General features: G+C 36.1%; 2 protein-coding genes across 2 annotated transcripts; one reads left to right on the forward strand and one right to left on the reverse strand.

Annotated features, from left to right (window-relative positions):
* Positions 1-1,603: 1,603 nt before the first annotated feature.
* LOC125212430 lies at positions 1,604-2,452 on the forward strand. The gene has a single exon (XM_048112603.1). The coding sequence runs from the start codon at positions 1,674-1,676 to the stop codon at positions 2,262-2,264; it is 591 nt and encodes a 196-aa protein (XP_047968560.1). The 5' UTR covers positions 1,604-1,673; the 3' UTR covers positions 2,265-2,452.
* A 6,355-nt stretch (positions 2,453-8,807) lies between these two features.
* LOC125216549 (cysteine-rich receptor-like protein kinase 44) lies at positions 8,808-12,149 on the reverse strand. Its single transcript, XM_048118291.1, has 7 exons — positions 11,321-12,149; positions 10,751-10,888; positions 10,507-10,637; positions 9,830-10,040; positions 9,494-9,731; positions 9,266-9,425; positions 8,808-9,188 (listed from the first exon to the last, which is right to left on the reverse strand). The coding sequence occupies exons 1-7, from the start codon at positions 12,123-12,125 to the stop codon at positions 8,892-8,894; spliced, it is 1,980 nt and encodes a 659-aa protein (XP_047974248.1). The 5' UTR covers positions 12,126-12,149; the 3' UTR covers positions 8,808-8,891.
* Between the last annotated feature and the right edge of the window lie 864 nt (positions 12,150-13,013).

Consider the following 13,013-nt stretch of genomic DNA (forward strand, 5'->3'; position numbering starts at 1 on the left):
TCTCTATGACTCTATCTATTTTATTCCTTCACTCAATTTTGTGTCTAATCAACGCTTGCATTTATAATCAAATCCAGCCACAATTGTTTTTCCAAAATCTCAATTTGTAACTCGTTATATACCTTGCTTAATTTTGTAAGGGCAATCCAACAATAACCAAAATTTTCGACAAGGAAAGTGTTAGGCAAATTTCCAGTAACTAGTAGAGAGACACCTTATTACTACAAGATAGAGAAATGCATGTAATTATACAACTATCATAATTAATTTTTAAATAATATTAATAATAATTGTAATAATAACAATAATAAGTATAATTGTTTGGATTTTGAACCTATATTAATTAAATAAATTCAATTAACTAATTGATTTAATAAATGAATGAATTAACTATTTTAATAATTGAAGTAAGATATTTTAATTAGTTACACAATAATTATAATAATAATTGTTATTATTATTTTATTGATTTATATGATCGTATTATATTAAAATTTTCTAAAGAAGTTATTTGAATGACATAATAATCACAACAATAAATACTAATATATAATATTATTGTTATAATTTAGTATACGTAATATTTACAATTTTAAAATTACTTGAATCAAAAGAATTATATTATGATAATACGTCATTATTAGTATTATTCATAATTAAAATGATCACATAAAACTTATCTTGGTAAATTATTAATTAATAACATAATATAGCAATAATGAATAATAAAATTATTTTAATTATAGTTATTTAAAAAAACTAGGAAATCAGAATTGTGAAAGATTATGCTACTACTCCTATCCTTATTTTTAGGATTCTGATTACTTTTTCAGATTAATTAAAAATTAAAGAATCAAATTATTTTTCTAGACATAATCTTACTATGTTTCAGATGCTTTAAGTGCACATTTAACATGGCCGCGTTGTGAGCGAGCTGCACTGGACCAGATACGCACCCTTCATGTCATAAGATAAGATAATTAGACCTCCGAGGGAGTTCTTGTTTAGTTAAAAAATTAAATCATAAAAAATTAACTTCACTTAATTATGAACTAAAATACAGTAGTCCTAGTTTTTACATTTTCGTACACCGTACTTGATGGAAATTAGGCCATCAAGGATGACTTTAAAGTATATAGGTTATAATTGAAGCCTATATAATATTAACCGGGCTGGGTGATCAATTGATAGCGTAATTTAATGCTTTTTAACCTTATCACGTGGCTATTTAACAACCTAATCAATTCAGTAATTGTTGTTTAGGCATAATAGCACACTTTATAGTTGTACAATAAACACAAACATAAACCTCTAAAACCAACTAAACGCGTTCCTTAAAAGTAAGCCAGAATTTACCAATCCCACACCCAAATCGGTCAAAATTTATCCCCAGTTTTTAGCCAACTGCTACATTGGTTTCTCCCTTATTTCTCCCTTATTTCTCCCTAACTTAAACCTCTAAAACCAACTAAACGCGTTCCTTAAAAGTAAGCCAGAATTTACCAATCCCACACCCAAATCGGTCAACCGTTATCCCTTTCCCACTCACACGTATGTATATATATAGTCTCTCTCTCTCTCTCAATATATATATATATATATGTAAACACACACACTATCGCATTCGCATCACAAACACAGAGTAAACTAAACCCATTTTATTTGATACATCAATGGCGGTATACGTGGAAGAAGAGGAGGTGTGGAAATGTCCAAAACACCCCTCGAAGCGTAGGCGCAGCGGCATCTGCCCCACCTGCCTCCGCGATCGCCTCGGCAACCTCTGCCCCATCTGCCACAACTCCCGCCCCTGCCCCTGCTCCGCTTCCTCCTCCTCCTCCTCGTCCTCCTCCTCCTTCAGCCGCGTCTCCAACCTCATCGAAGGCGAGCCCTCCTTCCGCCGCTCCAGATCCCTCGCCGTCCCCTTCTTCCGCAACACCGCCACCGCCGCAACGCCGTCGTTTTTCTCCTTTTTAAACAGAGGCAAGACGAAGAAGAGCGAGGAGCAGAGTGTGGAAGTGAAATTGGAGAGCAATGATCGGATTGAAGATTACGTGAGGATGGTGTCGAGATCTAGATCCGTCAACGCCGGCGGCGCCACGTCGGCGATGGCGTCGGGGATGTTCCGCCGACGCGATGAACCCGGGGCGTCGCCGGCGAGGGGGAAATTCTGGCGTTTTCCGAGTCCGATGAAGGTGTTTCGGAGATCCAAGACGCCAAAGGTTGTCGTTCAAGATCGATCATCGCCTTTTCGGAGAGGTTGATTTTTATTTTATTTCACCTAATTACTATTAACATGTTTTTCTTCAACTACTAATTATTGAAAAGTATAATAGGAGTAGTATGTGTGAATATCTCTGAAATAAAGGTTGCTTTGGCTACGTGGGAATATGTGTGGAATGCAGACTAATTTGTGATCTGGATGTCAAAGGAATACAACTAATTTTTGATATGTGTATGACTTTAATGGCACTTCAATTGGTCATCGAAATTCTTCAACAGGTGTAAACTTTGACTTACTTTACATTAACATGTTATGATGTTATTCTTTTTAATTTTATTATGAATTAATGTTAATCTCATAACTCCATGATAGTTACGTTGGCTTTTCGGTCCACCTAAAAGTTCAACTTTTCAATCCGGAAACAAATTTACAGTTATCATCATCATCATTAAAATTGATACTGTCAAAGAAATAGAAAAATAGGAATATTTGGTCATAGAGAGAAATGCAGGGAGAGAAACTACCTAAACAAAATTGGAGGAAAGAATATTTTTAAATTGTGGAGTATCAATTTTGTTAATTCTTGATTCGTATATTCGACTTGCAATTCTAATAATGAATAAAATTGAGAATATGTACTAAGTATTCAACATGAACGATGTTAAATTTGACATATTTTTCTCCGTATCTAAACAAGCGTTTGGTATGATGAAAATAATCAATAAGATTTTAAAGATGGTAATCAAGAGACTAATATGGAGGATTCTTTTTTATACAAGGAAGTAATATCAATGATATTGTCAATCTATTCTATATTGCTATCAATTACAATTCAGTCTAGTTTTGGTCGTAAATAATCATCTTTTCAATAATCTGACATAAGATTGATGGGATTATAAGACGATTAAATAATAGGAGTAGTATATCAATCCAATTTTTTGGTCGTAAGTAATCATCATACTAGATTATTAGAGTACAAGTCAAATTATCTATTATGTGACAAATCTTGCAAACCAAGCTTTTAATTAAATCGAATTTTATCAATTAAGTTTAGTGGTATAAATTTGTCAAATCCGTATATATCAATATAATGAAGGAGATACTCATTATTCAAAATCAATGATCTTTCCTATCAAAATAAAAACAAAAACATCAATGATCTTAAATTAGAAATTGCTAGATTCCTAGCTATGTCGTCCAGCAATAAGAGTAAAGACTAATTATGGCAATTATAAAATCATTAAGATGATTCCAAGTCACATATCGCTGTCGAGACATTATCAAAATTTATACTCCTACTAGTTTTAAACGTATTTAACTGTGTACCTGTCATGAAATACCAAATCTTGGACTCACACACTCTAATTTTTTTTTATCATATACTGGCTAGTTTAGTAAGTCAAATAAGGATACATCATGTCATAATTGTCAGCTGACTGCATATCTTCAATGTTAGTTAGATTTTTGCTTATATTTGTGAGTTGTGACAGGCTAAATACAATGATTAGTAATTTAGTGATGCACCATCTTGATAAGAAGTGTTATAATTAATTTCGTATATACATGATTTAATTGTATTTCTTTGTATGTTTGCAATGCAATTTTAAATTGGATGCTACTTTAGATTGTATGTTTGAAATGCTGTTTATATTGGATTTTATTTATGGATAATCTATGTTTCCGGTGTCGACTCAATAGGATAAAACGATGCCGGCCATTTGTAAAAAAATAAAATACTTTTGCTTGATATGTATTAAATTTATTTTGCTTGATATATTTGCATAAATTGTATAAATACAAAATAGAAGTAAAATGTTTAGGGGGTGGCTTAGGGCGGGTTATAGTCCGCCTCATTGCAGGTGAAAGTGGTGAAGGATAAAATGATGACGTGGCGGTGCATAGGGCGTCGCTTAGGACGGGCTATAGTCCGTCTCACTGTGGATGCCCTTACTTTTTTAGTAATAAAAGTTCTATTTTTAGCATTACAAATAAAAAATATACATTATAACATTTAAATAGTAATTTCTTATACAAATAACTACGGCAGTGTCAGTATCCTTTTTCTAATACATACTTATAAATTTACCAATTTCTTTTAATATAATATTCATTCTATACCAAATTATCAATTTATTTGACAAAATTCATTAAAAAAATCTAACGCAAGTATGATCTCAAGCTACATTATTAATGAGTATGTTTGCGTATTACTTATTTCATAGTATAAAATATGTGATGATGGGATCACGACCTCAGAATTAATGTCTCATTTAGCATAGCTATATTTAGATTTGGACGAGGCGATTCTTGTTATTATCAATGCAGCCTACAGAAAAGGGCTTAGCACATGCAAATGTTTGTTTCTTATTAAGTGTAAACACCAATAGATATGACATCACAGTTAGGTAATAAATCTAATCGAAACTATAGTCACAACTATATCTCTCCCAAGTTTATCAAATTCATCATAGATTATATATCAATTATACCTCAATTTTTACTCATAAAAGCTAATTTTTTTAAAGTAAAGTCTTTGGCTTTCCTGATAATTACGGTGAATAAATAGAAAAATCATCAATATTGACTTGGATGCATGCTCTGGTCAAAGATTTCCCAATTATTAAATTTGGGGAGAAACTGTCATATACTTTTTGCGTCTCCGGTCACTACTGGGAACTAGTATTTCCTCCATTTTTAGTAGTCTCTTTTTTTTAATAAGTAAATGCTAACATTTTGACGAGAATGCGTCAAAATGTTCCATGTTTCTTTGTTTTACACTACTTTTGCCCATAAAAATAATAGATCAAAGTATACCTTTAAAATAAAGAATTTGGAATTAATAAAATTAGTAAAACAAGAGATACATAAAAGTAAAAAAATTATTAAAGTACAGGAAATTATATTAATACTGAAAAGTATAGTAATTAAATTCGGAATCGTGACAAGAATAATAGATTTTGGGTTGAGTTTAATTTATTGGACTATCAATTCAATTAAACTGACAAAAGAGGTCCAAATTAATTGAAAGTCAAAATTTGGGGTCAACTATGGGATCAAAGTCAACAAATTTTCATCCTTGTTGTTTGCCACATCAGAGACACCTCTACATTTTAATTCACGTCAATTACTCCTTATTACATGTCCTTTTACCGTTATTACTTCATCATATTCATACCAAATTTTTATTTGTTTTACTCCATGGAATTAGTAGATAGTTAAACTAACCAAATAATTAATTAAATAGAGTACAATCTTGGAAAGCGACGTCGAAATCAAAAAAATTATTGATTGATCTCATCTCGAAGCACACGATTGAAAGTGTGGGAACAAAACACACATGAACGTTCGTATATATGTAGTGTTGATACAACTTTACACGTGAAGTTGTTTTCTTCTCCTTTGGCCTTATGCCCTTATCTCACACTCTAAGATCTCTCGACTTTCTACAAATCTTTGAGGCTGCATGCATTGAATCCACCCGCACCTCTCCCTCTCACACCTTTTCAAACATTCTAAATTCTGACCAATCACAATCTCGACACGTCTGCGCGCCACCTAGTACGCCGCCGGAAGCTTATAAGGCCGAGGAGGATTTGAGAAGATCTCTCCGACATACTACGTCGTAGTAGTGAGTAAATTATTTGTATTTGAATTTTAAATTTGATGTTACTATGATTGCTATCTATCTTGGATTCATCATTAGCTTTCTTTTTGTTTAACTATAATTGTTGACGAAGCATTAAATGAGTATTGTGAAGTGGTGTATTCAATCAAATATAATTATAGAGAGAAAAAGAGAAAATGAGGAGATAAAATAATTTTGTAACAGTAATTGACTAGACACGTCACATGATAATGTGTCCATGCCATTGAATTTTTATTCATCTTTTCGTAGTCATATTCTAAAGAACTAAATGCTCCTAACATAAATTAATTACCAAGGAGTTAAAACATGCTGCAATGATAAAATTTGATTTAGTTCACTATAAATTAATTAGCAATTCATAATGATTACAGAAATTTAATTTGTTCAACTTAAGAAGTAAATTATTAAATGGCTCCGAAAACTGTCAAATCTTACATAAGAGTCCATTTTTGCCCCAAAATTTTGCACAAAAGAACCTTTTCGGTCCTAAAGTTTTACCTGTTTCAAAGTGAATAATATATCTATCCTTGGCATTTTGAGGCAAAGGAGAAATATAATCTACAAATTCACAATAATGAAACAAAATCCACTGTCTTCACGTAATTATACTTCACTTTCCACATATTGACCTTGAATTGGGAATTTTCCTGTGATTAGCTTCCAATAATTTATAATTTGGATATGATGCGATTTTTAGGTTAAAAGAGTAATAGAAATTAAGGAATTTACCACAATTATTGACATTATATAACTTCAGCGTACATTTCATTGTCTCTTTAATATGGCTTAAGACTATCTGTATCCCTGTCTCTTATCCGTCTCTTAACCGTCTCATCTCTTAACTATTCATGACTCCACTGTACTTTTCAGCTCATCTCTTAACTAAGAGACAACACCTGCATCCCTCCATCTCTTAACCATCTCTTAACTATTCATTCAATTTCATTTTATATTTTTAATTCCAACAAATTCAATTAATAAAAACACACTTCATTAAATAAAATAAAATAACAATTTAAATACCTAAAAAAATAAAAAAGACATAATTTCAAAAACTAGAAATTACAAATTGCACACTTAAACTCAAATAAAAAAAATGGAGGCAAAGAAGCAGAAGAAGGAGTTCTCTAGTGACGATCATCTAACGGTTGCCAAATTTTACCCAAATGTGCTCCATTAGATCCTCCTGGAGTTGGGCGTGGGCGGTAGAATCATGTGTCCTTGCCCGAATAGACAACCGCTCTTGCAAAGAAGGATGCACTCTCGTTCGAGGCGGACTACTTGCGGTTGAGCTTCCCGGGGTTTCAGGGTCGAACCAATTTCCCGCCTCATGTCCTTCGTCGGCGACGATCATGTTGTGCAAGATTATGCACGTATACATGATGTCGACCATATTCTCCATAAACCACTGTCGAGCCGGGACTTTTATAATGTTGAATCAAGCTTGGAGAACCCCGAACGCTCTCTCCACATCCTTGCGAGCAGCCTCTTGCTTCTGCGCAAGATAGTACCCCATTTTATACTGGCGATTGTTAGCGATGAAGTTGATGGTCGACGCTTTAACATTCAGAACTTCAGCGAAGAGGTCGGAGTTGTTGAGCACGTTGACGTTGTTGTTCGAGCCGGGGACCCCGAAATACGCATGCCAAATCCATAGCCGGTAGTCGGCGACGGCCTCGAGTATAACGGTGGGGTGGGTGCCTTTGTGGCCGCTCGTATATGACCCCCTCAACGCCACAGGGCAATTCTTCCATTGCCAATGCATGCAATCAACACTCCCGAGCATCCCGGGGAATCCGTGCACTTGTTCGTGAAGTCGGAGCAGAAACTGACAATCTGCGGTGGTTGGCTTCTTCAGAAATTTGTCGATGAAGGCTGCCCGGACGCCTTTGCAGAAGTTCAACAAACAAAGTCTCCTAGTGGATTCTCCGACATGCAGGTATTCGTCGAACGAATCCGCCGTTTGTCCAGTAGCAAGCTTACGGATCGCCGCAGTACATTTCTAGAGCATCGTGTGGCTAGGACGACCAACAGCGTCGAACCCTTCTCTGAAGTACTCTTCCCATCCCGCCAATGTATTCGCGATATGAAAAAATAGCGCGCGTGACATACGGAAACGGCGACGGAAGTAGATATCTCCCCATACCGGGTTCGGACTGAAGTAATCACGTTCCAACCTTGCGGCGGCTTCCTCCCGGTTACGATGGATGTAAGTTCGGCGTCACCTTTGAGGAGGCGCGACGGCTTCCTCCTCCCTATGTCGATCTTCTTCTAGCGATTCTTCCATTATTCGATGCATTTGCTCAAATGGATCCATAATGGATTAAATTTGGAAGAAGAAAAAAATAAAGAAATGATTTTATAGAAGTGATTGGAGTGGAAAGAAAGAGAGATGAGAGAATAGATGTGTGTTTGTGTGTAAAATGGAGAATGGAGAAGAGTATTTATAGAATTAAAAAAAAAATTAAAATATGACCGTTGAATGGTCATATTACTTGTTTTTTTTTAATTTTTTTTTTTCGAAAAATTAATATTTTTTTATAAAAAAATGAATTATGACGTCATAATTCCGACGCCCACTCGTGGGTCGGCGAGTGGGCATCACGCCAGCCGCCCGCGCGCGCCACGTGGCGTCGGGCGCGTGTCTTGCCGGGACGCGTCACGCGTCGAGACACAGCCCGTCTCGTCGGGACAAGACGGATCCCGCATCACTGTCTCGATGCCGTCTCGTCTCGTCTCGACGAGATCGAGACCGCATCGCGCAGCGATGCGGATGCCCTTATTCATCTTGCTAGCTATAGGTTACTAAGGTCAGATTTACTCTTCTGTTTCCATATATATCTCCTACTTGTATGTTTGGTTGGATTCAGAATTTCAGATGTTTCACATTCACAGCATTAGACTATTATAGTCTATTCCGTTGTAAGCAAAATGAGATTCACAAATTTTAGTATACACTATATATCAATAAAAACAGTAAATGAAATGAATGAAGGAAAAAAATTACTTTGTGTTTACAATTTAACGCGGATACAAATCACTGATCGTTGCTTCATTTCTGGAAAACTCAGTTGCTTTGATCTCATCGTCGCTACTAGGCACGAAAAACCCCGGTTGCAAAGGCACCGGGAAAGTGGAAGACAAGCTTTGAAGCATCACCACAACCGAAGCCATCGTCGGCCGATCACTTGCATTTTCTTGAACACACAACAAACCGATATGAATGCATCTCAGCATATCATTCCGAGAGGCCGAAGCAGACATCAATGTCGGATCGATCATCTTATTCGCTGTCCCCGCACGCCAATTTCTCCAAGCCTGAAAATTACTAATGATTTTACCAAATCTATGTTGATGTTTTAACTACTATAATCTATGAGAAATTTTCAACTTACAAAGCTAAGCATGTATTCTACATTCTCTCCATTTTCTACATCCTTGAAAGAGTTGTTGCTCTGTCCGCTGATAATCTCCAACACCAGCACTCCAAAGCTAAACACATCCGACTTCATTGAAAAATGTCCGTTTCTTGCATATTCTGGTGCCATGTACCCACTGCCAAAAAGAAGGCATAATAAAAGAGCAATTTTAACTTGATTGTTTAACATGATGAGTGGACTTACTAGGTTCCAACTATTCTGCGTGTATTGGCTCGTGTTTCATCCTGTGTGAATAATCTTGCCATACCGAAATCTGAGATTTTAGGGTTGTTGTCTTCATCTAGGAGCACGTTGCTCGCTTTAAGATCACGATGAATTACACGAAGCCGAGAGTCTTCATGCAGATAAACAAGTCCTTTGGCGATGCCCTTTATGATCTTGAATCGGTTGTCCCAGTTAATAGCCAAACGCTTCATTGGATCTATTTCTCAACAATATACATATTATACATACAACAATTTTTAGTTAACAGAATTAGGATGTTTTTTATCATGTGGCTAAAATGAATGAGGGAATTACCAAAAACAGAGCAATCTAGGCTCCCATTTTGGACAAATTCATATACGAGAAGCCTCTCCGCACCTCGTAGTGAAAATCCCAACAATCTTACTAAATTTCTGTGCTGAAGCTTGGCCATCAACACCACTTCGTTCTTGAACTCCAATTCTCCTTGCTCTGAGTTTCTTGATAACCTTTTCACTGCAATTTGTTGGCCTTTCCGAAGTGTTCCCTACATAAAATTATAATAACATGTGTAAAACTAAAAGAATGAATAGTTTGCTAGTATCTTTTATCGTTACAAATGGATAATTGGTTAATAAGAGATTCTAGTATATTATAGAGTCAATGGTATAGATATTGGAAATCAAATGCCTAGCTATATTTAATGAATTTAGGGTAATTTCGATACAAAGAGACTTAAATGTCATTTTGAACTTGTTACAACTCGAGCATAGTACACCTGATATTCTGATACGAACTGAGATTGCTTATACAATCATACAAAAACAGTGCAGGTTACTATTGGTAGTTTGGTATGAATAATTCTTTTTCTTACCAACTAAATTGGATCTATATGCTAACAGGGAAAACTGCATAAAACTAAGAGTGATTTTAATTTGATGGCTAATATTTGATTTTCAATTTATACCGTCTAATTTTGGAGTTATATAATACAAGTAGGTTTTAGTATTTACCTTATAAACTGCACCAAATCCACCTTGTCCAATTTTATGAGTATCGGAGAAATTATTGGTGGCAGTTACAAGATCTTCAAAATCGAAAATAAGGGACTCTTCTGCGCTTACATCCTCCTCCTCATCTAATCCTATATAAAATAGTTAAACCACATAAATGTGTTAAAATGTAATTATATGTTAGAAACTGTAGTAATACGCATCACAAGATTGATTAAAAATTAAACCAAAATAATTGGATTACTTTCTAATGTGATGTGCTCTGTTTTCTTCTTCAGTCTCTTTTTGACATAAGTGCCAACACAAGCAGCAATAAGCAGAGACGCAACAATTGGAACAAGAATAATCATCACGGTTCGGGTGCTATTACCGTCGTCGTTTCCTGCAAAATCCACGTTACAAACTCCTTTACATATAGGCAAAATTTTCATACAATACATATCGTTACATTCTTGAATTAAAGTGATCCAATCACCGAAACTTTTTGCTGAAATAAAATGACGAGCACTAAGTGATACTAGTATTTATCTAATCACTAAAACATTTTCCAATACACTCCTAAAACGACAGGGCAAAATCAACCATTACCCTTATTTTTATCACATAAGTGAAACAAAAAACTCGTATACATGGATTATTTCAAAACTATGTACTTGTATAATCGGATTTCAAAAAAATTGTTTGACTATGTAAAAGAAAATTAATAATATAGAAAAGGTTAATGTAAAGTGGATCCAACTTATTTTAAAAGAAAAAACTGAGACATTTAATGACTGACGGAGAGAGTAATAAACTGAGCTTATCGACAAATTACCTGGCGATGACTGTGTGGCGGGAGCCTGCAGCGGAGGAGACAGGGGCGCAGCTATCATCGCTCGAACTTGCTCGATCCGACTAATATTATAAAAGGGAGAGAGAGCAATAGTATATTCAAGATAACAGCCGGGCATATTCACAACCATCCGTACCCTGTTATCACAACAGAGCAATTGCTCCGCCCTGATCAGGCAATTGGAGCAGCCCGGCGCCGAGAGGTCCGGCACGCACTGCACCATCGCGAACATCGTCAGAAAATCTGGCGCCGTCCCATTCCCTGCCGCGATCTTCATCAGCGGCCCTCCCGCGGCCGCCTGGCCGCGAAGCTCCCTGAGCAGCACGCGCAGCTGCTGGTTGAACTGCTCGGGGCTGCTCAAGTTCTGGACGCCCAAGGAGCGGACATAGTATGACTGAGCTCCGGCGCCGGCGGATATGGGCTGGTCGGAGTAGCGAAGAGTGCACGCTTGACGGAAGAAGATCCCCTGTCTACGGTTGGGGCAGAGAGACTGGAGAAGTGGGTCGATGGCTCCTCGGAGGCAGCTGCGGCATTCCTCTAACTGGAAGTCGGTTCGGCAGAGCGCGGTGGCGTAGACTCGGTCCGGGGCTTGGCCGGCGGTGGCGTTGTAGTAACCGTTGTCGGTGATGTTTGGTGGGAGGGACGAGACGAGGGAGATGAGGTTGGCGCTGTATGTGCTGTTGGCGGTGTAGTTGCTGCCGAAGCAGCCGTAGATCTGGGCTGTTACAGCGGCGGAGAGGTTGGTGAGGATGGCCAGAATCAAGAGGAGACATGTTTGACTACTCATTGTCGTTTGAGATTTGTTTTAAAATTGGGAATGGGAAGAAATAAATAGACCAATAGCAGACAAGTTGGTTTATATAAGGGCTAGTGGCAGAAATGCATGCATGCGATGTAACAACGAAATATCCTTCTAATATAAAAACTATATGTAGCCCATAACTGATGTTACAACTTACAACTTGGTGCGGAGAATTAAGTAGAATTAACCTTTACATGCTATTTGCCAATAATTTATATTTATTCTCTGTAAAGTTAGTTTCCATTTAATCTTAATACTATTGTAATCAATTAATTGTAAATGATACTCCACTAGATTTACATAGTTTCGCTGCTTATTGAAAGTCATATATGTTCCAAACAAAATTTGGGCCTAAATAATTTTCAGTTTAATATGGAGTATTTATTAAATTGTGATATTTCTAGAAAAAAAATTAATATGCTTTCACAAAAGCTGAGATTTATTCTCACTTTAGAATAATATATCGAATGGCTTGAATTGTTTGAAATACATTATACATTCCTATTTATTTATAGGACTAGAGAAGTAAATGTGCCTAGGGACTTATGAACTTGTGAGTCTACCATAATAATTATACCCTAAAGGTACTCTTTCCCACGATCTTGAGACTCTCAAATTATCTATTTTCTACGGAATCTTCCACATTGTGGATGCCTTATTAGCTTCTACCTCAACCAAACACCCTTTTAGTCTATCAACTGCTAGCAATAGATTATGTTAGGAATGTGATAGTGAAAATATAATTGTAAAAGGATGTCAACAAACAGTCAAGATGTGGGTGTAATTGCAAATTATTAGCAAAAAATAAAATAACGCATGTTAAATAACGAATTTTGATTAAAATGATGATGTGTCAGGTGGATTTTTAGTGCT

The sequence above is a fragment of the Salvia hispanica genome, chromosome 3 (assembly GCF_023119035.1).
Source record: "Salvia hispanica cultivar TCC Black 2014 chromosome 3, UniMelb_Shisp_WGS_1.0, whole genome shotgun sequence".
Lineage (NCBI taxonomy): Eukaryota > Viridiplantae > Streptophyta > Magnoliopsida > Lamiales > Lamiaceae > Salvia > Salvia hispanica.

Excerpts from the sequence above, each read along its gene's own strand:
- LOC125212430 (XM_048112603.1), top strand. The coding sequence starts at position 1,674 with ATGGCGGTATACGTGGAAGAAGAGGAGGTGTGGAAATGTCCAAAACAC.
- LOC125216549 (XM_048118291.1), bottom strand. The coding sequence starts at position 12,125 with ATGAGTAGTCAAACATGTCTCCTCTTGATTCTGGCCATCCTCACCAAC. Across the intron at positions 10,041-10,506 it reads GATTTGGTGCAGTTTATAAG|GGAACACTTCGGAAAGGCCA; the intron begins GTAAATACTAAA and ends AATTTTATGTAG. Across the intron at positions 9,189-9,265 it reads TAGAATACATGCTTAGCTTT|GCTTGGAGAAATTGGCGTGC; the intron begins GTAAGTTGAAAA and ends AGTAATTTTCAG.